Raw genomic sequence first — 26,574 nt, 5'->3', positions numbered from 1 at the left:
TGATAAGCATCCCCCCACCCAGATACTGCTAAATCTAACTGGCAGTTACATTCAGGGCCAATCAGAGCAGACTGAGATCTTTGCAAGGCGGGGCTTAAAGAGACAGGCTCTTAAACGGAGCGTTTCAGACAGATGCTGAAAAGAGGAGATTCTGCAATGGCACTGTGAGAAACAGGAAGTTTCTCTTGGAAACTACACCATGAGAACAGTTTCTAGTAGAAACCCAAATTACAATTTTGAACTTGAAAATCGGAATAATATGTGACCTTTAAGGACAAACACCTGACATTGGAGTCCCTTGGCCCTAGCCCTATCCAGCCCTGAGACACTAGTCTGTAACAGCACAGCTGTGAGGATCCGGAGCCGGGAAAAACAGGAAAGATGGAAGAGATTAAATCCGCGTGACAGATTTGGCAGCTTGGTCATGACTGCTTACTATCAGAAAAAAGAAAAGTTAATTCTTTTGACTCAATACAATAATGAAGGGTCTCATGGACAGCTGGGTTGACAAATTAAAGAAAATCGGCAACATTGAGCTCCATAGTAACGTGTTGGGCCCTGCCCTGAGCTGCCAGGACGGCTTCAGTGTTCTTTCTGATTCTCTAAGTGTGTGGAGCAATTGCTATTGTTCCAAATAATCTTCCCTTCTGTGATCTTATGATCGTTGGGAGCACTGTCTAATCTTCAATAGGTGGTCCATTGGGTGGAGATTTGCTTAGCACAGCATAGCATAGTCCCATAACTTCCACACTACTTGCATAAACTTACATGTTGTTGTTGACTGGAATCATGCAAGCTGTCTAAAAAATGCATTAACAAGTCCAATTCTGGAATTGAACTTGAAAATTGACACATTTCACCAATGTGATGCACTTGTCATGGTGATGTTTTACCAATGCTTCATGCAGTTACAGTACAATGTGCAGCTGTTGAATATCATTGAAGCCTTTCATTTATTGGGGATTTCTTATGGTAAGCTCAAGCAGACTTCCAGCACTGCTCTGCGACTCTGGCTGACTGACCCAAGGAACCTCCCCAGGGCTTGGAAATATATGAGCAGAACAGATGGAAATTTGTTAAGGTTGCTCCTTCAAAGTCACCCTGACCTGACACTTGACATTCTAACAGATTTGTAACCTGATATTAGCATTGCTTCACGTTCATACAGACATTCCCACTTGACAGCAGTAAAAAATAACGATTTTTTTTACTCTTGAGCTTTGAGCAGCATCAGTCAGCTGGTGCAGGGTTAATCTCTATGCCAAAAATCCTCAGGGACAGAATTTGCTAAATTAAGTGGTGTTTCTAATTCACTAACTTACCGTATAAGATAATGATTCTAAAAAAGTGGATCAAGGATAAAAACATTGCAGACACAAGTATTGCAATAACGTTCCACAGCAAGCATTATGTGGGTTAGGCTGTGAAGAACCAATTTAATTAATAATGGTCACACTTTCTTTCTGTACGGAAAACCACCCACAAGGCATCTTGATAATGATAATTGAACGACTCACCCTCAAGGTCATTCTGAGAGCTCCTATGTGCTCCATTTAACCTCTTGAAGAGTGATCTCATCACCTTGGCACTGCCGAAGCGCTTGAAACGGGAGCGAACATTTTCGTGGTACCACTCCAAAGTACCGATCTTGAGGACCCTGTTGGAAATGGAGGAGTCACATTAGGTACAGATGAGTTCATACAAAGAACAATCACCAATTTTAAAGAAAATATTTGTGGTTTTACAAAAAACAAGAACTCAAAATGCCTCTCTCATCCCACAATGCAGGACAAAGTAATGATTGACTGCCATGTGAACAATCTAACCTAGCATGATATTTTCCAGACACTGGCTAAGTTCAGTGAAAGGTCTTTTCGGAACTCAATCTAATCTAATCTGAGAAACAATAGTATAATGGTGGAGCTGGAAAGAGCTGGCCATATTAAATTATATTGCTGCGACCACCAAAGCATGAGCAAAAAAGGAGTTCCAAGACGTGTCTGTTGAAATGACCATTGCCAAAACGTCCCTCATATGCCGTGTGTGCTATACAAGCATGTTTGAGCAAGGCACTGAAACAAAGGGATTACTTTAAGAATTCATTGTAAATTATCTGCAGATAATTTTGTTATACATGGTACCCAGACTGAGCATGTTTTGGCTGTATCAGAATTACATAACTTGCATAGTGCACTCTGTGAGATATTGAGACCTCAGATGTGCTGCCAAGTCAAACCAAAGTTTTTGTCCACTTGCGGCTGAAAAGCTTACAAATATATTGGTTAACTGAAAACAACCTGACAAAGGTCATTTTGAATTTCTTAAGCATGATTAAAGGCAGGTCCGCAGAGATTAAGGTGTTCTAGAGCCACAGCCAAGGCAGCATCAAAACTGTGAAGTAAAGGCATATATTAAAACTTAAATGTATGCATTTTTCTTAATCATATAATAATTTCAGTATATTGAAAACTAAATGATATTTTGTGAATGCTTTTCCAGTTTGGTGTTTGGACCTGGGTTGCCTGAGTTAAAGGTTAGCTACTAAGAGCAAAACACACTTTTTCATCGTTTTTCAACATTACTAAGGAACCCTAGTGTGTTTAGAGACTCCCAAAGTATAAAAAAAAAACCCCAGTCAGATTTATCTCCCATCTCCCCTTATGATGTCATAAGGAGAAGCCACGCCCCCTACCCCTGTTACCAACCTTACTTAACGCTACCTCCACTACGCACACCCCCAGATACCCCTGAATCTAACTTCGATTCAAACTGTGAATCAGTTAGATTCAGGGCCAATCATAGCAAACTGTTTAGTTTTTAAAGGCAGGGCTTAAAGAGACAGGCTCTAAAAAAGGGCATTTCAGACAGAGGCTGAAAAGAGGAGATTCGGAAATGGCATTAAAATTAAAAGGGTATTTTTCGAATTTTTAACCTGAAAATGAGCTTAATATTTGACTTGTTTTTATTGTGTGTTCAATGTGTCATTTCCCACCTGGCCATGTGACAGGGATCACACACCCAGCCAAGCTCCTTCTTGTTGTAGCGACTGCAGGCCTTGCAGACGTGGAGCATGCAGTCCAGACACTGGCGCTTGCTGTTCACCAGGAACTTGAAGGGCTGGAGACATCGGATGCAGTATGTCTCAGTCAGGCTGCTCTTGTCGCCCAATAACTCTCTCTTGGTGTCTTCTTTTTCAATCTTGGTCTTTAAGTCCCTAAAAAAGAAAAAAAGTTTGGACATATGAAAGAGCGAAAACATGCATGGTTCAATTAGTGCACACAGTTTTCTGTATAAATATTCTGCATCGTCACCTGCCCTCAAAGGCTGTGAGGTATGGAAACTACAGATAAACAAAACAACTAAAGAATATGCTCAGATGCTCATCTGTTTCCCATATGGTATCATATCAATAGTTAAAGCTTAATGGCCCATGTCATAGTTTTCTCTCCGGAGAGTTTTATTAATCTACTGTATGTAGGTGCAATACTTAGATGAGAAAACTACACATAGTAAAGGGGATTTATTTGTTTTTTGAAGGTAAATTACTTTCATATATCCTTTAATCAGGCTAGTTGTCTCCATCTGACAGAAGTGTTTACGCTAAGCGTAGCTAAGCATGTCCTACTCATCTCGCTCTTAGAAACAAAGCAAACCAGCAATGTTAGTTTCTCCAAAATGTTGACCTAATAGCTGTTGAGCTGTTATGGAATACATGTGAATACATGGTACACCTCTTAACCAATACCTCTCTTCATGTTTTCAGAGCTTAAAGAAAAAATAAACTTTATATACCATTTCATTATACAGATATTTTATGAGTCAAAAAGCTGGCTGACAAAGAGGGAAGAGATGGTGGTCAGCACACGGTTGGCATCACGCGGCTTCATCTTGGCAACTTTGTGTAAATATTATGTCAGCCTTGTTGCACGCAAAAGCCAAAGACTGCAGTACCTCTCCAGGAAACATTTGGTGTTCTACGTTTCCGATTTAGACAAAACAATATTAAGATAGATGAGGTATAGTGTAACTGAGTATGGCTCCTGGATTTAGATCTTTATAATCTCTTTCAGAAGCCTTCGTAACACTTTATACTGTAAATAAGCAGAGTGTTCAATTGAATAACCATCATGACAATAATGTTAAGAGATATTTTGATTGCCACGGTTTGTTTGAATGTCTACTAAATATGGGTACTTACTTTCCAAAACACACTTCTGAAACACTTAAACGCCTTTTTTAGTTCTACTGTCTCAGGGTAAACTGCATCATTCAAACTTACATAAATGTTATTTTTGTTGAAGCCTCATATTATATAGGCTTCGAATCATCCTGGTTCTGTTACACACAATATGAAAAAGAGCAGTGTAGTGTCTGTGGCTGGTGGTAGACAAGAGTTCTCACTAATGATGGGTTTTGACGTGTCATTTCGTAACAGTCGCAGTTTTTACTTTTTTCTGGAAAAGCTAATTTTAAGTGAATACATTACAATTAGCAAAAACATCCACTGTCTCTCGGCCTTTAATTTGTTTACCTCTATATAAATCAACCCAATGTGTTCTTATAGGCACACTCTAAGCAGAGTAGGCAGATAACTTGCATAACACTTTTTTCTTTCTTTCTTACACTGTGATTATAATCGAAAATCCTTTGCAGCTTATTATTATGTTCAATGTGCATCAAGTGCTGCAATAACCTCAGTCAAATCCTTTCCAAACAACCCAACACATATTCCCCCTCCTCTGTGTGACTTGGCTTTCATTATTTGTGTGAATAAACATATAACAATAAATCACTTTGTCAGACCGTTCTCTTCAGCAAAGTTTGAAGTAACCTTGTGCTGATTGTTGGAAAAGTAAAGGCCTCACTCGACGCTGCAAGATGCTGATAGCAGCAGAGAGGAACAATTCAGATAACAAGTTCCAAATGTCCCACAGTGTGGCTGGAGTCTGGCGAAACGCCCACTGCGGACGCTTTCGGTTTATTAAAACTTTTTTTTTTTTTTTTTTTTTGCCATGCTTCTAAGATCATAGCCTAGATCATCGGGATAAATGCAATACTTTATACGTATCCCATAACCCTTTGCAGATACAGCTGCTGGCCATTAGCGGTGTGATTTAAAAGTAATATCTGTTAAATCTGCTCTCCTCTGAAAAATCAAATCCCATAAATCGGGAATACAAGATGCCCTTTTATGATTCAAATAAGATGTGTGCTGTAGGCAACCTTCAAGCTTTCCAAGCACTGATGCATGGCTTGCGAGGTCAAATAACAAAGACTTGGCTTACCTAAAGTGTGAGTGAGCAGTGCCTATATAGAGTGAAAATCTAATATTATTACACAATGTAATGCAAGACAAGGTAAGTTTGTTTATATAACACTTTTCATAGACAGGGGCAATTCAATGTGCTACACATTAAATATGTCAAAGACAAACATTTATTAATAAAAGAGGGAGAGAACAATTAAAAACCATTGATGTACATGAACAAAAAATGAGCATAAAAGTCACAATGCATAGAGAAAAAAACAATAATACAACAACACTAAAAGCAGCATTAATTGATTTTGGCCACTTGGAGGCAAGAGAACAAGCTGTAAACTACATTTCATTTACAATGATGGGTGTAAGAACCTTATAAAGTTGATTTGGCCAACATGTTAGCAAGTGTTGCCCATTCATTTGGAGTTGTGTTTTTGGCCATCTGCTGAATGTAATAACATTATTCATGCTCCATTAAGCTTTGTTTTGGTCACCATCAACTCCTTTGGCTGCCAAATGCTCCATTGTGTTCTCCGGCTTGTTGCTAACTGTGCCTGTCTGCTGTTTGTGGACAGTAGCATACAATATAGGCACCCCTTCAGATTATACTCGTATTGTTAAATATAAAATCTATTATCTCTTATTCTATCCATCTCTCATATTTCTTGAACCTCCTAAACTGATTCTGAACATGCTGCTTTTAATGCATCTGTAAATGTAAAGGCACTGATTTGCAACAGATGAATTTATTTTTGTGAACCATTGTAAAAGACAATGCTGTGTTGGACTCACACACATTTTTCCACTGCTCCACTGTAAACATGGATTAAATCCAGTGCTGGATTCAAACCAGCGCTCGATTCAAATATTTATGAAAAATTAATTTTGGCAGCGGGAAATAGATTCATCGCGTTTATTAGACCTCCAAAATACACAATGTGTTGTGGTGAGCGACGTTTGTTTGCTTACAACAAAAACTCATACAGGGCGAGAAAGTTATTTACATAGAAAAGGATGGAAACAACTTAACAGCACTTTGAGATTTCAAACACATTAGAAGTAACTACAATGCCACAATTCTTCCTGAATGTGATTGTTTTTCTCTTTCTCCTCCTCTTTTCATGCTGAAAAAAGTGAAGGTAAAAAAAAAGATGCTTTACGCCATAAATAGTTGACGTGACTATGTACATTTTCTTGGCTGGTATGTCCTCAAAATCCCCACCTTCCCTCCTTATTTGATTAATAGCAGGTACCGCAGAGTTTTTGCTCAACAGGCAAAGCTCAGGAATCCGGGCGCGGCAGCCAGATGTTCACTTAGACACAGACAGCTATGAAGAGCATAGCTACTGAGTGTTCCCATACATGGTGATCTTCTCACCGTGTCCCTTGCCACGAATCAAACTGTCTCTTGTTTAAATGAACTTTTCTGTTCCAGACCTTCACAACCAAGTTCAAGCCGGTGTGCTTATCTGTCATTACTTTATCTTCACACCATAATCTAATTCTCTCCTTATTGCCTCTCTCTCTCTCTCTTTCTCACTCTCTCTCTCTCACTGTAAGTCCATTCTAGATATGAAACACAACACTATATACTTAATGGGGCTGGTGAAAGTGAAAATGAGAGAAAGATATAAGAAAGATTTGCTCACACTGGCACAGAAACAGGATTAGGGCTAGCTTTGTTTCCATTCTGATAAAGGCAATTTGAGGACAAACAGCTGATTCAAAAACACTGTAATGCCATTGAATGAGTAATACATAATCTGGGTTAGATAGATAGATAGATAGATAGATAGATAGATAGATAGATAGATAGATAGATAGATAGATAGATAGATAGATAGATAGATAGATAGATAGATAGATAGATAGATAGATAGATAGATAGATAGATAGATAGATAGATAGATAGATAGATAGATAGATAGATAGATAGATAGATAGATAGATAGATAGATAGATAGATAGATAGATAGATAGATAGATAGATAGATAGATAGATAGATAGATAGATAGATAGATAGATAGATAGATAGATAGATAGATAGATAGATAGATAGATAGATAGATAGATAGATAGATAGATAGATAGATAGATAGATAGATAGATAGATAGATAGATAGATAGATAGATAGATAGATAGATAGATAGATAGATAGATAGATAGATAGATAGATAGATAGATAGATAGATAGATAGATAGATAGATAGATAGATAGATAGATAGATAGATAGATAGATAGATAGATAGATAGATAGATAGATAGATAGATAGATAGATAGATAGATGGATGGATGGATGGATGGATGGATGGATGGATGGATGGATGGATGGATGGATGGATGGATGGATGGATGGATGGATGGATGGATGGATGGATGGATGGATGGATGGATGGATGGATGGATGGATGGATGGATGGATGGATGGATGGATGGATGGATGGATGGATGGATGGATGGATGGATGGATGGATGGATGGATGGATGGATGGATGGATGGATGGATGGATGGATGGATGGATGGATGGATGGATGGATGGATGGATGGATGGATGGATGGATGGATGATGGATGGATGGATGGATGGATGGATGGATGGATGGATGGATGGATGGATGGATGGATGGATGGATGGATGGATGGATGGATGGATAGATAGATAGATAGATAGATAGATAGATAGATAGATAGATAGATATAGACAGATATATATAGCTAGATAGTGCATAGTTATATTTTCTAATTATTCCAAAATACCTTCCATTGTTTTTTTTATTATGTGAAAAATGTCTGAATACGACTCACATCTGTCTTAGCCCTTACTGTGCACCATTAGCTTTCATTTCTTCGTGTTCGTGTCCACTTAATATTCTCTCTCCTTTGTCTCCGTTTTGGACTCTACCAACTCCTATCCATGGTACCTTAGTTGTCTAAGTTTTCATAGTGTTCACCAGGTAGCTCTGACTTTGTTCAGGTAAAGTTAGGCAACTTTTTGGGGCTGACCATGGAGTGTACATTGTAACACTATTGATTATAGCCCATTTAAAGCTGTATGTATTTTTTGTGTGGCCTCTCTGGGGCAGCAAGATCTATCCTAAAAGCTCATAATTGACATATTGTCACCCTATAGTTGTTATGATAAACTGTTTCCTGTGGCCTCATCAGTCACCGCTTTCATATTACACAGTCATTTAATCCATTAATAAATTAAGATTAAAGGTGCAGTGAGCGATTCTGAAGAATGCTTGTTTTCAAAATGACTTCGTCAAAATCAGTGAATATCTCCTCACGATCTGCTACCTGTCCGTACTGTGCGTATGGTAAGGGCATGCAAACAAAGGGGCCCACTGTAGCTAGCAACTTGACTGTTTTCAGAGCCTCGGCTGTGTGTCAACACCAGCTTTTCTATTAGCACCCATACAGTACGAACAGGTAGCGGATCGTCAGGAGATATTCACAGATTTGGACAAAAAGGGATTTCGACAACAATCATTTTCCAGAATTGCTGACTCCACCTTTAATTTATGCAGCCTTAAATGGAAAATTCACCTCTTTTTTGTATGGTTAATCCACAATAGGAGGTAGTCAAAAACCTATTTGCTATTAATGCATTATAGATTTCAGATTGATACTTATGCAATAGCTACTTCTGAAAATGTACTTCATGTAAAATCAAGTGACACTCTTTGTCCTTTACTTAGAAAAAAACAAAGTCTAAATCCCTGCCAAATAAGTTATTTCATTTCATGATCCAACATATTTGTCTTTACGAGATGAAGGCGTCACGGTTTTATATGCAAACCACATAAAGATCTGTACCTATTTATATATTGCAGAGGCTCTGTATGAAAACAACAGTTGCTTCAGTAGCAAACAACACCTCATTTGAATGGGAAAAAAGGCTGTAGAAGAACCTTGGCAGGGATTGAAATTGAATGAAGACAGTGACATTTTGTATTTGAGAAGGGAGGTCACAAACAAGAGACAAACCTCTGCCTAGGTCTGAAGTGGTGAATCTTCCAGAATAAACAGCATGTATGGAAATGTAAATTCACAAAATAATCGGACTGAATCTCTGCATCCTTTGCTTCTTTGGAAAACGCAGGCTGGAGACACGAGTGTTCCAGTGGTAATGCAAGGACATCAGTAGTATTTTATTGTTCACATGTGGACACATAAAAGGACTATGTTTAAGAGAGTATGGGAAAATAAGAGCCTGCAGGACTTTGACTGAATGAATTCAATTAGAGTCTTCAAAGACTGGAAAATTGTAAAGTGGATCAGTGGCAAAGGCAGTTCAGAAACAAACCTGGGAAATAGAACCTGAAGCACTGTATACCTGGAAATCATAATGCTGTTTGAATAAGCATGAAAACAATTTGTCTCGGAAAAATACTTTTTACGAGTAATAAAAGATATACATGTCTGAATTGGCATACCAAAATAAACTTTCTATTTTGCCTGATAAGACCAGTCAGGTGGAATATACCAAATACATTTTGATCCAGAACTGTTTTTACATAACCACAGTCATTAATAAACACACCTGTGTTTACTTTGGGTGTGTAACTGTTACAACTTGGAATACAGCGAGTAGATAAAAGAAGGCAACTTTCTCTTCACAAACATCAAGGGCCCCTGAGAATTATTTGATCAGAACAATTGCAGCTGTCTTTGGCAATGTGCTCTAAAGTAGTATTTAAACACCCTGCATTATTTCCAAAACATGATATTACAGCCCCGTTCCCACCGCAGGGACCATGAACAGGAACTCGGAACCTTTGGAGGACCTTAACATTAATGAAATGAGTCATGGAATGACGTGCATTGCAATTACCTTACTGCTTTTCCATACGTCATCAGCCTGATTTGCATAACCTACCCGGAACACCGAGCCACAGGAACCTTTAAGTTCCTGGAAGAGGAGTTCCTGCTGTAAGTTCCTGGCATATTTGGTGGGAAAAGGTGCTTACTATATGTCTTGTAGGGGAACCCTATGTCAAATGGCGCTTTTCCACTAAATGGTACTGGCTCTATACTCTACTCGCCTTTTTTTGGTTTCCCACTATGAAAAAGTTCCTGGTTCCTACTTTTTTGGTTCCTATACTCCTTTGAGGATCCAGGCACCAGGGTCTTAACAGTGACATGAAACACTGCAGAGGACTGATTGGTAAGAGCATCATCAATGGGCCCTATCCTGCACAACAAACCGCAAAGCCACTGCAGCGGTTGCAGTTTTTGATCTGTTTTCTTTTAAAACTGTGATCGCAGACAAACACTTTGTGGTCGCTGTACGAGGAACAGCCGTTCCTAATTTTGGGGGCCGATGAGAAAATCCAGCGCTAGGTGGAAGGGGCCACACGAAATTAGCCAGTACGATTGTTGTGTAACTCGAGGCATACTAAGATGTGGACAGGATAGGAGATACTCAAAGCAGGCATAAATCTTGCTTTAACAATGTGCCTGCTTGATGTTCTTTTTCATTCTGTGATCTATCCTTTCAGCACTAGAGGACTACGGCTGCTGCCGCTGTACACAGGTCAGCCCACATCCAAGGAGAGGGGGAAATTCCCTCCAGCCTCATCTTCCCACAGCCTGATATCTAAACCATCCATCATCAGTCACTGCTGCCAAGGACACATGTGAGCAGAAGCATGCTGAGTTAGTTAGCACAGCTTTACTTAGTCCATCAGCCTTCAGAAGTAGGCTACATAATGTAATTTTTTGCTCACTCATGGTAAGTTATAACCATTTTTATTGATAGAAGATGACTGGCTAAGTCATCTTCTACCCCAGCTGTTAACCAATTATCCAGCATCACTGGCTTTGAACAAGACATGTGATTCCACACTCTCTGTGGAATGTGTCTGTACTGTCTTGTTTACGCTGACATGATAATATGGCTTTTCTACAATGTCCAATGTAGTGACGATACTTTGAAGATGACTATTCATCTCGTGCTTCCATTACACAATGCTTAACATTTACCATTATGCCATACTCATGGCCACAATGACTGCTGTTTCTTTACAAATGTCACTAAACAGGTTGGGAAGCACACTGTCGTCCCTGGTTGAGTTTTAAGCTCGAGTGTGCTTTGTAGATTCTCTAACCACGCCCCCAACAGTGATGTCACAGGGTCCGGGAGTACATTTCTAAATCATCACTGCAGCAACGTGAGTTAAGTTAAAACCCCTGGTGAGCAGAGTTAAGATTTTCAGTGACTCTTTCAGGAAATCAAAAATGAATACAAGACGGCAGCAACACTAGCATGCTTTCATCTTCTCAATAAAAATGTTGCTGTGTAGCAGGTATAACATTTACAAGTTATAATCTTTATATACAGTATATATACACACACACACACGCACATATACGAGCAAAATTCACATAACTGGTGGAATAATACATATTTGAGGTCTTACATCATATCTTCAAAAAATCCTCCCAAAAAAGGTAAAAGAAAAGGGAATCCAAATTGAGGTTTATCCTGAGACCACTAGCATTAAAGTGGTTTATTGAGAGGCAGATTTGTATTAGATACAGTACGAACAAAGGAGATAGGCGATCGGTTTGACTTACCCAAGTCTATCCTCCTCCTTTTTCCTCAGGTCAAAGTCTCGCTGGACGACCGCCCACACATGCTTGGCTTCCTCATCTGTGAGCTTGGAGAGATCCAGCTTCTGGGCTGATGTGCTGCCAGGCATCATTGTGATTGTGAGGCCTGTGTGCTGGGCTACTAGAGTACAAGGTAATAGAAGATGGCAATGGTAAGCTATTAGTCAGCATTCATAGTGTTAAGAGAGGTGTAAGCAACACAAGAGGGACTTTTCATGAATACTAACCAACCCTACAAATTGTAAAAAAAAATATTTTTCCCTTTCTATAAACAAAAGATCACTGCTGAATGTATGCAACATTAGGTGCTAAAGTAGACAGCTGTCAGTTGGTCAGGGATAGTCACATCATGTTCATGGTACAATCTTTTTTTAGCCATCAGAACGGTTGGAAATGGATTTTCACGTGAAAGTCACTGCACTGACTAACTCACTCAGTGGAAGTGTAGGGAATGAATGAGATACGCAACTTTCTGAACTGTTATGTTTCACTCGACTTTGCACTCTTCAACACTGCTGAAAAGACACACCACCAACACCTAATTAAATGTTAAAATAGGCCCTGTTTCCAGCCATTGCTTTTTCAAAACTATTGTTTTTTGTTCATACCATTGCTCCTTCTATGGAAAAGGCATTTATAACTTTAGCTGAAACATACAGTATGAAGCTGAATCTGAGCAAGTTTGAGTTAAAGAAATCATGCGCGTATCTCACACAAATTTAAAGAAGAAAAGAAGGGTATCTCAGATTATAAAGATTGAACATTTGGCTTAACTAGCCAACTCAGAATGCGTTTTTAGATCCACATAGCAAAGTTGGATCCCTTTCTGTCCATTATGGAGAGAAAAAGTGATTGTGACATATAACCACACACATTTTGAATGTGAGTGTTATTCTGAGATAATTACATTCTTATACATGTTCCAGAAAGATAAGCAAATTATGTGTTCCCTCTTGACCTCTTCAACAGACTTCACAGCTCTTCCAATTGTCCAGTAGTTACAATTCGCGAGCTAGAAAATAGTTTCACCTCATTAAGGGAGATTTGGTTTGGAAGTCGTTACTGTCTTCTTGTTTTCCTTTCTCGATAGATGGGCTTCAGTTATCATCACCTTTCAAGTTGATATTAGGAAGATGTTTGCAAACATTCGTATATGTGCACCTCCATCAAATGCGGAGCAACATTATCATTCGTTTGGAGTCGTTTTTTCTGTTTGTCTGTGATGAAGCTAGTTAAATGTCCACTCTCTTTAAGCTTGTCTGTCTTTGTTCTCTTCTAACTCCCAGGAGAAATATCTGTCTCATTAGCTGCTAAATGCTCCCCTATGTTCACCAGATGGTCTCTAACATGTACAGTGGAGTTTTTAGAGTTTTTCTCTGATAGCAGCTTCCTGCTGAGGCCAAAAATAACACTATGAGAGTAAAAATAAAAACAGTGAAGTCACCAACATATTGAGCAGAAATATGCAAAAATTATCCATAGAGAAACCCTTTAACACCACTTAGTTATTTGACCCATAAAGGAATCTCACTGCAGCTTTAAACACTGGTTTTATGAACGTCAATGATCCATTAGTTGCTTATAATATGTTATTTGCCAGTGTCTCCCAGCACAACCATGGACCTTATAGAGGTAAAACCTAGATGTTCCTAAAATACTTTGTAGTATACAATTGTTTTTTCATCTGCCTGCTCTACAAAAGTAAAACTTCTTGGTTTGGGGGTCACACTTCTTTTACCCTTGCGATTTAAAAGGTACAGTTTGTAAAATAAAATATTTAAGCGTCATCTAGTCATGGAAGTTCTAGATTGCAATGTTCCGTCTATACCCCTCCTGTTTAGAGAATGTACAGAAGCTACGGTGACCTTCAAGGACAAGAAGCTAGTTATTAAAGATAGCATCATCAACCACTGCCTCAAGTCTTCCCACAAGAGCAAGTGATGAGGTAAACAAGTATTTAGTTATTTATATTTTGGTACTTCTTCTTCATCTTCCAACAGGTGCATTTCCCCATGACACCCAAATGAAAACGCTCAAGGGCATAAAGTTTGTCCGTTCTGTGCTACTGTAGAAACATGCCAGTGTGTCCCGTTCCTTTGTAGATATAAAACGCTCATTGTAAGGTAAGAATTTTTTTTTTTTGAGTGATTTTACACTAGTTAAAAGATACTTTTGAACATTATATTATTATATTCCATTTCTACCAAGTCTGTTCTGATAACACCAATACCCATTACACCTTTAAGAGAAGACATTAACTACTTTTATAAGTGCAGGTGTTAGGTCAGAAAAACTTAAACATTGGCCAATATTATAATTTTTTAAATGAGAGCACTACTGTAAATACAATTTAGCGTTCTTGTGTTTCCAAGTCATTATCTAGTGGTTAGTAATGAGCCATTGCCTTAATTTACAATTTTCGACAAAACTTGTGTCAGCTTTTTGGACTGCAGATTTTTTTCAAAACAAAAAAGACCAGAATAATAATATTGATTAATGGGTCAGTGACTTGGAGCATTAGTCTAGATTAGATGCTTAAAACCTTTCTGCCACATGAATCCGTCCTGTGATATGGGGGAGTTAAGTGGAGCCTGCGCAAAAAATTCACATGGTGCAGTTTCATAACACATTGGTTTCAGAGGACGATGCAACTCCAATCAGACTGACGGAACGATGCACACACACACACACACACACACACACACACACACACACACACACACACACACACACACACACACACAACCAATACCGCTCAATGTATTGCATGTAAACAAGCCAACATATCCAGGGAGATGTAAAGGAATGCTCAAGAACATCACATAATTGTCTTGTTTTCCACAGGCCATGTTAAAAAAAAGACTAATCTAGCCTAATCTAATTTCTGCCTCTAAAACAAGCGAGGAAGTGTAACAGAGCAACAAGTCACATCTAAATGGTAGCATCTGAATAGAACATTGTACTCATCCGGATATATAACATATTTCTTACAACTTTCCCACAGTTGAGTTATTCCACTTGAGTCACCACAGAACTATGTATGTATTTGCTTAGCGGGTGTGCGCAACATGGTATTTTACTCTGTTGTATTAATGAAGTGTTATAATACATGAACTTTAAAATGTCATCATAATGATCCCTACAGTATTTTAAATCTTCAAGCCTAAGCCAGTAAAATCGTAATTGCATGGTGAGTGCTCGCCAAAGGATTTTCTGTATTCAATTTGCGGGTTGATGCACACAGCTCAACAGGTGCACATTTAAGGACTCCTTGTGTTAGCAAAATATATGTTAGGCCTGATAACATTCATGGATTTACACAAACCCGGCATAGTTTTACCAGTAAGAGAACATTACAGATAAACGATACATTCTACTTTCCCCCCACAACTCAAACCAATTTAAATGCTCTTATATGGAGTTAGAATACCGCAACTGTGGCTGCATTTCAGTAGGTCTAAGAAAGTCGACAAAGAGTATCCGGCTTTTGCGTCAAAAACTACAAAACACACAAATTGCCTTTCAAAAAACAAGTTGGAACTCTTTCAAACATGAATTGAGCCAAATTGTCTCCCACTGACAGTTGAAGTAACACAAATCACAAAAAAGAAGTAATAGCTAATCGAATTTACATCTCAGAGGTAAACACATTTTGCCATTAACACGTCCTTTTATCTTTAACATCGTGAGGAAATCAACGTATGTAAATATGACTTACTTTACCTTGGCGTTGAAGGAGTAGCCTGCAGGCAGTATTCCCTCTGAAGGCAGACTAGGCTGACTGCAGGGCAAACTAAGTAGCAGACAGCAATGCTAATCACATGTCTAGTTAACCAGGAGGAAGAAAAAGGCTGGGAGACAAGCCTCCTCTCCGCCTTCCTTGACTTTACTTCAAAAGGTCTGGCAACCTGCTTTGGTTCCCTGTAGGGCCTCACTGTGAGTGGGGTTTTTAATCTATTGTAAGTGCTATTGATTTGCATATACCTTGGGAAATGTCTGATTTATGGTAAACACATCATTTTGGGTGGGTTTGCAGTGATCATGGGGTTATGTAGAGGCCAGTTGGGTCTCAGCCTCCAGTCACATGTCATGGATAGAAGAGAGTGGTAATGCATGACCTATGAGCTAATAACTGACAAGTGACACCTCTTTATAAATACTTTACTTGTTTTGCTGGATTCATCTGAAAAACATTGGAAGCCGAGGTCAATGTTACAGCAGCAGCAAAGAAACACAGAGCCTTCTCAAAATCTGTATCTCTATTAATAATTGATGCAATGTTGGTTTAAGGCTACTTAGACGCAGAATATAGTTGTTAAAATGCTATTTGCACAGTGGGCAGGTCAACATTCTTCCTCTGAGAGGAATCAGGTTACACTGATAAAGCCAAACATTTACACATGGAATCACAACTTGGGGGAAAAGTGCTTGAATGTGTCACGATCATTACAACTTACTCTAATGTGATGTGAAAGCAGAGATGCAATGAAAATGAACAAAAGAAAGAAAACATATGAATGTGAAAAACAATGGCTCAATTGCGATTTTTTGGTTCGTAGTTTTATTCATCTAAGTTTCCTCTCGTGACCATAAAGGATTTGCTCCCATTTCCTTCCTCAATGATTTGTTCCCCGGGAAGATGAATTAAGCCATGTATCCTGTCCAGCGATTAAATTCTCTTGTTTGCTCAACCACCAGGGCCTGCCATCTTCATGTGGAGGAAATAAAAACATGAACACAGTATATAAACTACGTTTTGTAGGTGTATTACATTGTGCTGAATTAATTCTTACATAAGTTATTTTTATTTAGACTTACAGGTACTGTATATTGATTAATTGTATATAATTTTAAGGCTGAAAAGCTGCTCTTTGGATCACTATAAGCGCCAAAGATAAGGCCTAACTCCATTTATTTGTTCTACTGCACACTACATTCACATTCGTTGAATCCACACTATTCCACTGATCTATAAACGGAAACAGGCCATGATACCCATCAATCTGCCAACACAGGAAAGACTGCAAGGTAGAAAACATGGTTGTAAATGATGCTGGTTTTAACCTTCAAGAAAAATTGAGCCAACACCTTGGTTTAACCTGAGGGATACTAACAATGCATTCAGAAGAGTAAAGGCCAAGACACACCAGTCCGACTACCCGAAAATGGAGACTGCCGATTCAGGCAGCTCCAGTCTTCCCGTCGCGGCCGAAAAAGTGCAAAGAACACACCAAACCGACTGCTGACTTTCCGTACGCTCTGCGCTTGCGCGGGACGTAATGTCTCCATAACAGCAGGCGGCGCTAATCTGTATTGTGGCCCGAAAAAATACGGAAGCCGGAAATGATGGGACGGCTCTCTAGACCATAAACATAGATAGAAATACGCATTTATATTTATGGACCATAAAGAGCACCATTTTTAGCAGAGAGTGTCAAGCATGGTGTCGAGCAGTCAACAAGGGTTGATGCATGTGAGTACTCGCTGAACGAAACAAACAAACACATTAAAACGATGGCTAACTGTTGTTAGCTGTTTGTGCTACCCGCCTCACTTCCGGGCTTCACTGATTCGCTAGCCCTCCACAAATCAAATTGCTCCAACTGAAAGACGGCCCGACATCTACGACGACCGATTTCACGGCACACACCAAACAGATTCGTGTCCCCGCCCCCTCCCGACTCTACGACGGCGATTATCGGGCCGGTGTGTCCTGGCCTTTACACTCAAAATTCTCAATAGAATATTGAATAGTCACATTTAACACCCAAGCAACCACTGTACCACAGTTTGTGCCTCTCATATAAACACAGTTTCTACAATTTAGGATTTTTTATTTTCTGAAGTGCTACCATCAAATACATATTAATCAACATTTGGAAAAATCACACATGTTGCATTACAGCAGTTGATGATATTCTAAAGACATTTAAGATTTATGGTAAGTGGAAATCCTTCTTAAACAAAAAACAACTACACCAACGGCTTGGCTTCAGTACAGTCAGTTCCTGCAGTTATCTTCACGTGTGAGTTAGCATTGAATCCCTCCCATTTTATCTTGGATAACACCCAGTGTAAACAAGCATTTTTGTATAAATGAAAATCCTGGACAGCACTTGATCAACAGGCTTGCCTGTTTGATTTTCACTTCTCCTGTGCTATTTAAGGCAACTTTAGGCCAGAGGAATCCTTAACCCATTCTTGTACTTATTCTGCATGTTTGTCACCATCCTGTTTGCTCAAGCCACCAATAGTAAAGAGTTACATGTATGAGCCTACAATTAATAACACCATAAATTATCAATTAGCTTCAAGTACAACCTCTAGGGTGTGTGAAAACACATGTTGTAACATTTTTAAGTGCCATGGTACGCAGAAAGCTGGGTGACCAGGTAAAGGTGGAAATGTAGTGTTTTTTTCTCTCTCAAGTATGAAAAAAAAAATCAGAAGTCACTTTAGACATGTATGACTGTCGTCCCCGTAGGGTTGTGTACTAGTGGGTTTTCAGATTGCTTATGAGGCTGGTCCACAATCTGCAGAGTGAATGAAGCTCTATGCAAGGGAAAGCAAAACTAGTTAAAAAAAATAATTCCATCTGTGACCCTTCTGGGGCTTTGTAGGGGACTACAGGAAGTCATCTGGATTTAAACTCCAAATAGTCTGCATACTGCCCTGATTTTTTCCCCTTTCTACTGTGAGATAAGGCCCTTTAGCATGACAGGGACTTTTCCATTCAACGGTGTAGGGACTAAACATTTAGGTACAAGGTACTTTTACACAGTGGAAAACCGAAAGGCTGAGTATAGAGCCCTTACCATTTAGTGGAAAACCACCATTGGTTTTCATTTCCTCATTTCTCCATCTGTTGTCATGTCTATCTTGTGAGTCTGTATGCGTTGAAAGCTGGGCGGAGTCGAATGCTGCTCATTACCCATACATGCAAGACATTCAGCAATCAAGCCACACTCACCTGTTGCTGATATAAAACAGGCTCAGTCAGGCTCCACTCTCTGCCAGGTCATCTGTCACTCACATTGGTCTTCAGTACTGGTTCCTTTGGTCTTTGACCAGGTTTATGTCTAGTTTATGGTGTTAAAACAGTATATACATTCACTTTAATATGGGCCTGATGATTATTTCTTCATGGTTTTATCATTTGAGTTTTTGCCCTCCTTGCCGGTAACCCAAGGAAAACAGGAAGATGTTTTCAGCACAATGGACTGATGAAGCCAAAACAGACGGTAATTGTCAAATTTCCCTGACGCAATTTTTTTTTTGAAAGAGCCAAAACAGTCCAGAACATATTTTGTTCAATGCAGAGGGCCTGCATTTGTGGTTTTGTCATAATTCTGACGATTGTCAAGACATATGATCACATAGTAGGTGTACACTGGTTACACCATTGGCAGCAATGTTGTGGACACTGACTTTTTATATTGTTACTTTGTGCTTTAATCTTACTTAAAAGTAAGTCTGTGGACTGGAAGAAGGATATCAAATGTATAGTCAAAGGTCCTTTGTGTGCTCTCTAATGGGGATTATAGAGCCAATTGTTTCATGGGAATCCCCCATTTTAAAACGTTGGGAGGCTTTAGGCTGGAAAAGTTTCCTTTCACACATCCAGCTGGACACTGCTGGACGTCAATGCCTTTTTTTCTTATGTGAAAGCTATTTGGACCAAATAACAACGGCTTATAGAGAAAGATTTAGTGCTGCAGCACACAAGTCTTTTACAGAGTGTCATAGGTTCCATACAAAAGAGGAAAAAAACTATTCTAAGTGCAAAAAAAAACATGTTTAAACATTCCATGCATAAGCCCACATAACCAAAGACTGACTGAGTATTAGTCATTCCAGAAAATGGCCAATAACGGTTATGGTCAAATCATAAAGCAGCTGCAAGAATTTGAAATCTGCATCTGTGTGGAGCAAAAACTCGGGACATGTGTGTTTGATGTTTGCTGGTCAATTTTGGTTTCTTTTAATCATGACCTCAGTTGATGCCACTCATGTCTGTTCACTTCATAAATGGCAGGCATCCCGTTAGCTTAGTCGAGCTTAAAGGCTCTACCGGTTTTTGTATAGATTAATCAAACATCAAACATGTTAATAAGTGAACTTTAGTGATGCTGAAAGGAGGATGTTGTTAGCTTTGGAAATAAAAAGGCTAATCGTTTCCTCCGGTTTCCAATCTCAATAAACAACGCTACCTTACTGCTAGCTGTATGCTATAGGCCTATTTGGCGTTCAAATTTAGTGGCATGGTCTTCTCATCAAGCATATGAGTATTTCCCCCAAAAAATTTCACCATGCTTTTCACACTTTCTCAAACTAGTGGACTCACGAGATAGACATGTTTAATGCAATTTTAGCAAGAATGACAGGAAGAAGAAAGAGTTATGGGGAATTCTTACCATACGTAATTACTTAGACTATATGAAATATAGAACCTACCTATATGAACCTACACTGCCCTTTAGTTGATTTAGTCATTTGCAGGCAGCAGGACAGATATTAAAAAATCTGAACAAAACCACTACACTTTGTATCACTGAGCGTACTCAGGGTCCACTGTTCACTCCAATCATTTCTACAAAAGCATGGGGTTACTGGGGGAAACAACTGTCTGCGTTATGACATTCTTTCCGGGTTTTCTGGTGAAAGGGTGCAGCTAGAAATATCTCTTGCAGTGATGGTGACAAGGATTGGAGTAGGAAGGTCTCATCTATTAGAGAGTGTAAACAGGCTGGCAGCAGCATTCTGCACAGGCCGTAAATGGGAGTTATTTATCCTGCTGAGTCATGGATAAAGGGAGTTCCACTGAACAGGCATGGAGAACATGGAAAAATGTCTCCATGTCTGACACAATGTATTTGATAAAAGAAAATAAAGAAAAAGAGCATACAAATCACGCTGTTATGGGCCCTAAGACTTTTTGATGGCACTTGATCTTATATTTGCTAATAGCTGAGGATTAGAATATGACAACATTGCAAACATATATATTATATATTTGTAAACCCAGGTTGGCTAAATCCATTTGGAGGAGAAAACCAATCTGTCACCCATAGACTGACTTTCTAGTTCAACTTTGACCAACTACTACTATTGGTGCACTCACTTTGGGTTTAAGTGGTCTATAGAATGTATGAATGGTTTAATTGCATGCCCTGGGGGACTTTTTAATGTTGACACCACATTTCAAGATCCCAGCAGTACAATGATGAGTATAATGTTAAACGTGCAATATGAAGTATGACCAAACCTTGAAAAATTAGATTGCAGTCCTAATTACCCAGAATGATCTCTAACATTGTTCAGAGGGCCTTTGGGAGTTCAGGTTATAGTTCTAGGACAGGGGTGTCAAACTCATTTTCACAAAGGGCCGAATTACGACATGATAATCACACGAAGGGCCAGACATACGAGGCATAGGCTAGATTTTGTTTACATATTTTGGGGGACAAATTATATGTGGGGGGTATGGGGGTGCTCCCCCAGAAATTTTTGTGCGTCAAACACTTAATTTCCTGTATTCTGGTGGATTTTTCTGTGTTGGTTTTCTGTGCCTTTTCTGCGTCAATTTATTGTGGAAATGTCTTTATTTTTGTAAAGGAAAATACAACATTCAGGTTCCTGGTGAAACAATTATAAAGGACTATAATGCAGTAAGGCTCTCAGGCATTCTGGATTGAGCCACAATATGTTTTCTCTTGGATTTTTCAAAACTTTCTGCACATTCAAAACATATCACGCTTTTAAATCTTATTTTTGTATAGGAATCATGACCCAGCACCAGTGTTAACTATTTATGACACTTTACATTGGTAATGAAATGCAAAGCCACCATTGGAAACAAAAGGGGTGGGCTATCAGCGGGTATCTAACGTTAGTTAGTGAGCTATATTGTAACTTCAGGCAAAAGTTAGAAACCAGATAATGTTAGCATTCATCCTTAGACAGTTGACACAATCAATCATCATATTAGCATGCTATTTAGCCACATAGATTGGCCTATGTACAGCCATTAGAAAACTGACATATTTTCTTCAATGCAAATTCATCAATTCATGGCTTAAAATCCTGAGCTGTGGAACTTTCAGCAGACATTCCTAGTGGTAAGCTATGCGAGTGTCCTAACGGTTGGGAGCGTGTGCGACGTGCCAATATGGCACAGGCTCCACATGAGAGAAGGAAAAAAAAAAAAAAAAAAAAAAAATCATGATAGGCCTATATATTTTTTTTTTTTTTTTTTTTTTTTTTTTTTTTTTTTTTTTTTTTTTTTTTTTTTTTGCGGGCCAAATTGAATGGAATTGCCGAATTGGTTCGCGGGCCAGATTAAATATTGAAACGGGCCAGATTTGGCCCGCGGGCCAGAGTTTGACACCCCTGTTCTAGGACAAAGACTAACAATATAAATGAAAGAAAATGTAATTAATTGGCTGTATAGCTGGTGACCATTGACTTTTCAACTAAATTGTCTCAGGGGAAGTTGCTTATATTTGGCAGCCACTCTCTCTCTGTCCTGTAGTGGGCAGTCAAAAACAACCTCTAAGCAATAAGCCTTCATATCAATCAGTAATGGCTGCCGGATCAGCAGGCAGTAGAAATAGTCAACTACTATCACATCCAGCAGACACAATTGGACATTATCCCCTTGGAGTCCAAAAGTTATGATCTGCCACCTTTCCAGGTATACTGTATATCTTTGTCTCCTCAACCAGATAACCAAAATAATAAGCTTGAGCTTGCTTTAATAGTACAACGCTTTGATGGTTAGGGTTATGGTTTTGATTCTCAGTAGGTCGGCATTATAAGACTAAGCACATGAGCAAATGTTGTGTTTTACTGTGAAAAAATGTAAACTCTAAAAATGGAGTGGATTTTATGTCTACAGTATGTGCATACATTTTTAGCTTTTTGACACACTCTCTGGCTCAAGAAAAGGCAACAGAAGCCGTTCATGTAATCAAATACTGGTAGTCACTAAAAACTTCTGTGTGCTTGTTGGGACTTTGGGACTGGTTTATTGACCACGTTATGTTGCACTCTACTGTATATGTTTCGACATTATGTTATATTAAAAATCAAATACATACATACTGGAAAGAAACTAGGAAGTGCCTTTGACATGTACAGTATGTGTTTGATTCTAAGATGACCAAGTGTAAAAAATATAGAGCGCAACATAACGTGATGTACAAAGAAGTCCCCACAAGCACACAGGAACATTTAGTGATGTTGTAAAGCTTAAAGTAAAACAATTTGAACTTTTCATTTAAAGGATAGGTCACTGGGAAGAAAATAAGGTTTCCTGGAGAGCCTTTGAAGCATAAGCTACTTAATTCATTTCCTATCGAGCCACATGGAATAATTACAGTTGCACATTTTTGAGTTCACACAAGAAAGGATGATGACAAAAAAAGAAGAAGCATTTGAATAGTAACAGAACACATCTGGAGAGAATGTACAGAGGATGGTGAAGAACAGAGGACAAACACTAAATAAGATGTCTTTGTGTAATTGATGTACAGTGACCACAATTAGGAAACATCACTATTATGACGCAGTGGAGCTAAGATTCAATCAGTGAACTTAACTTATACCTGTTTGGCTGTGACCCTGTGACCTGCAGACAAATTAGCATCCATAAGTAGCTGTTTTATGTTAAATACACTACCGAGTGTAACTGTAAATGCAGCTCTGGAATATAGAAATCCATGCCTTGAGACTGCTGCTGTTTGCTTTCCTCCCATGCTGAAGCGTTTGTCGTGCCTTTGCCATTACGTAACAGCTGCTCCCCCAAGTGAACCTGTAAAGCAGAACATTCAAAGTCTTAAACATTATTCCACTCTGTCAGATTCTTGGCTACGTCCCCTCTACCACACTGTACGCTTGGCTATGTAGTCAAGGCTTTTCATGATTACATGGTACGGGTTGTTAGATACCTTTTGAGCTAAGACAGTGAGTTGGATGCATGTTTAAAATCAGTCATGTTTGGCTGAAAATGATGTCCATTTGGGAACAGCTGGATCCGTGTCCACCTCAACTTTAATGTGATTTGAAGCAAAAGTTACATGAAGCATATTCAGCACATTAGCGAAATCACATGGAGGTTACATAAGTGTAGAAGGCTGCAGATTTGCATAAATATCAATTTGAAACATATCCGCATTAAATACTTATCTTATCGTCTCTAATCTAATCTCCCATTATCCCTGTCTCCATAGCATCAAACACTGTCAGCACTGTGCTCGTCGTTAAGAGCGACGGTGGAACAAAACTATAAGCCTGATGAGCACAAATGAGTCCCAGATGTCAAGCAGGCCAACTCATTTTATCCAAATCATGGAAATTATAACTTCTCAAGGTAAATACCACTCATGGACTAAGGGTGGAAAAGGCGACTGTACTGTGACTCAGCCCGTAAACATCCTGCTACTTGGAAGGGCCTATTCAGGACAACGAGACAGAGTGAGAGCCCACGTTTCCATTTAGAATCCAGCTGAAAATGCATTCTAATTCATGAATTTATATACGTATGTCAATTTATTGTGGGGTAGCCATGGCGACTATAGCTGCGACATTAATAGATTCCAGCTGCCAATTAAAGACATCCATTGAGAGTTCAATGGTGGGCATTGTTCGGTTGGATTGGTGAGTCAGAGAAGCCCCAGAGGAGGGGGGTGGGTGGGGGGTGCTGTGCGGCTGCACTTGGCAGGGCAAGAGGGAGATGTGATCCACCAGAAGCAAGTTACAGCAACAGTTAAGTGCTGGAAAGACATTCAGTCCCTGCCTTCTTTGTGGGGACGCCAGGGAGCCAAAGAAACGGCAGCTACTTTTTATTGCAGAGTAGACATGTGCTGAAAGCTTTTAAAAAAAACTAGGTTTGTATGTTATCAGATTATCTTATTTTTTTTATCAGTAACAATTACCTACATATCCCAATGGGGAACTGTTGGGAACTGATAACACTGATTCTACAGAACTTAAGTAGTCCACAAGATAACTGTGTGGGATTGTTTTTTTCAGTTACAAATTTACAGTAACTGTTTTTATTTTGGAGCTTACCTCCCAGTGGGATTGAGTGGGTGGTGTGGTAAGAGGGCGTGGTCAGCAAACTCCATCGTTTTCATGTAACAAGAGGTGTAACAGGGGCCCGAGGTTCACTATGGGAAAAACTAAGAGGAATATTTCCAGAAGGGCTTTCCAAACCCAAAATGGTTATGGAAATATGTGTGCATCACGTGACTGGCCATGTTAGTGAGCTCAAAGCGGTTTGTTTAAAAAAATACTGTGGAGCCATGTGAATGCATTTCAAAGAGAAATAATTGAGTAATGACACTTGGCGGGAGATGACTCATTCCTTCGCATTTGGCGGTTTGCATGTTGTACGTCTTTTTATTTTGAATACTGGCTTCACTTTCTGTTGCCGTTCTGTTTAGCATACAGTACATGCATTGTTATTGAACATTCAATATGGAAGTAATACAGTTATTCTAAATAGTGTCTATAGTATGTTTCAAACTTCCAACCATACAGTGCAAGTGCTACATGGGGTTGCTGCAATCACTTTAAAAAGGCTATCTGCAAAACAAATGCTATTCCAAATCAGCATCAGTATAACGAAACGTAACCTTGCTTACATGCTAAAATGAGATTAACATGGTGGTTTTAATATACAGTTTTGGAGAGACGGAGATGATATGCTTCATAATTTGTATTATAGGATCTTGTGATACTTAATACATTTCTGTGTGAATGGACAAATAAAGTGTTTTATTTATCTCATTAAAATATTCTAAATAACACATGTCAAAGACTTGTTTGAAATCACCACAACAAAAGCAATGGTTCAACTCAACTGTAGTACTAAAGTTAACTGTGCTTTTCACTTTAAGTGTGTATAACTTTACAGTGTCAGCAACAGGCCGGCTGAAGATCCAGGTATGAAACTGAAAAGCCACGTCAGTGGGATTTCCACCAGTGTGGATCATCTGGACTGTGTGGTGTCATTTCAGAATGTCAGTGTTTAATCAGGATAAGAGTGAGGGGAATCAAAGGAAATGGGATTCGCTGGTGGATGGTATGCAGCTGTGCTCCTCATGTGCGCAACACATTTCCATTTTATAACTCCTCGTGGGCCTAAAACATTTTTTCTCTTGGCCAGGCTGCCTGCTTCATCTTTTTGTCTTTCAGAACTCCACCATTTCTACCCTAGAGTGTGTCAAAATATGGGCAAACATAATCACCTATGCTAAAATAAAGATATACAGTCGATGTTTTACATTATATAGTATGCTCTGTTTTTGAACAGTTAAGTTCTCAGTGGTAAGCTCTGTCCTTTTTTCTTTGATCATACTCTACGGCTAAAATTGAACTTACGATTATTCACTTCATAAATGGTTAACAGCTCAGTGCAGATAATGGATTATTTACTTTATCCAAAACCCTCCACGTTTTTCCCATTATGGCTTCCATTGTTTATTCCACAAACATAACAAGATGCCTGTTTAAAAGTCATTAAAACCTAAACACAGAGGGTGGTGGGAGCCAGCTATTGCAGCTATTGTGCTGCAATGGCTAAATCAAAGGCTGTTTTATTTCTTCCGTCAACCCTAGTAATGATTACATGTTTCAGTGTCTGTCTCTCTAACTTCCTTAGGTTGTTGAAATGCTGAGCTTTGAAGTT

General features: G+C 39.0%; 1 protein-coding gene across 1 annotated transcript in view; it reads right to left on the bottom strand.

Annotated features, from left to right (window-relative positions):
- The window catches only part of mlphb (melanophilin b), a gene marked incomplete at its 3' end in the record, with an annotated part of 35,735 nt that extends 20,090 nt beyond the window's left edge, over nucleotides 1-15,645 (bottom strand). The window contains exons 1-4 of the mRNA XM_080038409.1: nucleotides 15,601-15,645; nucleotides 11,847-12,003; nucleotides 2,993-3,214; nucleotides 1,518-1,657 (exon numbers count right to left, since the gene is read on the bottom strand). Of these exons, the coding sequence (XP_079894535.1) occupies nucleotides 1,518-1,657; nucleotides 2,993-3,214; nucleotides 11,847-11,974 (490 nt within the window). The 5' untranslated portion in view covers nucleotides 11,975-12,003; nucleotides 15,601-15,645. The remainder of the gene's footprint in view (nucleotides 1-1,517; nucleotides 1,658-2,992; nucleotides 3,215-11,846; nucleotides 12,004-15,600) is intronic.
- Between the last annotated feature and the right edge of the window lie 10,929 nt (nucleotides 15,646-26,574).

Source organism: Ammodytes marinus (assembly GCF_949987685.1).
Source record: "Ammodytes marinus genome assembly, chromosome: 12".
NCBI lineage: Eukaryota > Metazoa > Chordata > Actinopteri > Uranoscopiformes > Ammodytidae > Ammodytes > Ammodytes marinus.
This window is presented reverse-complemented; position numbering and strand designations above follow the sequence as displayed.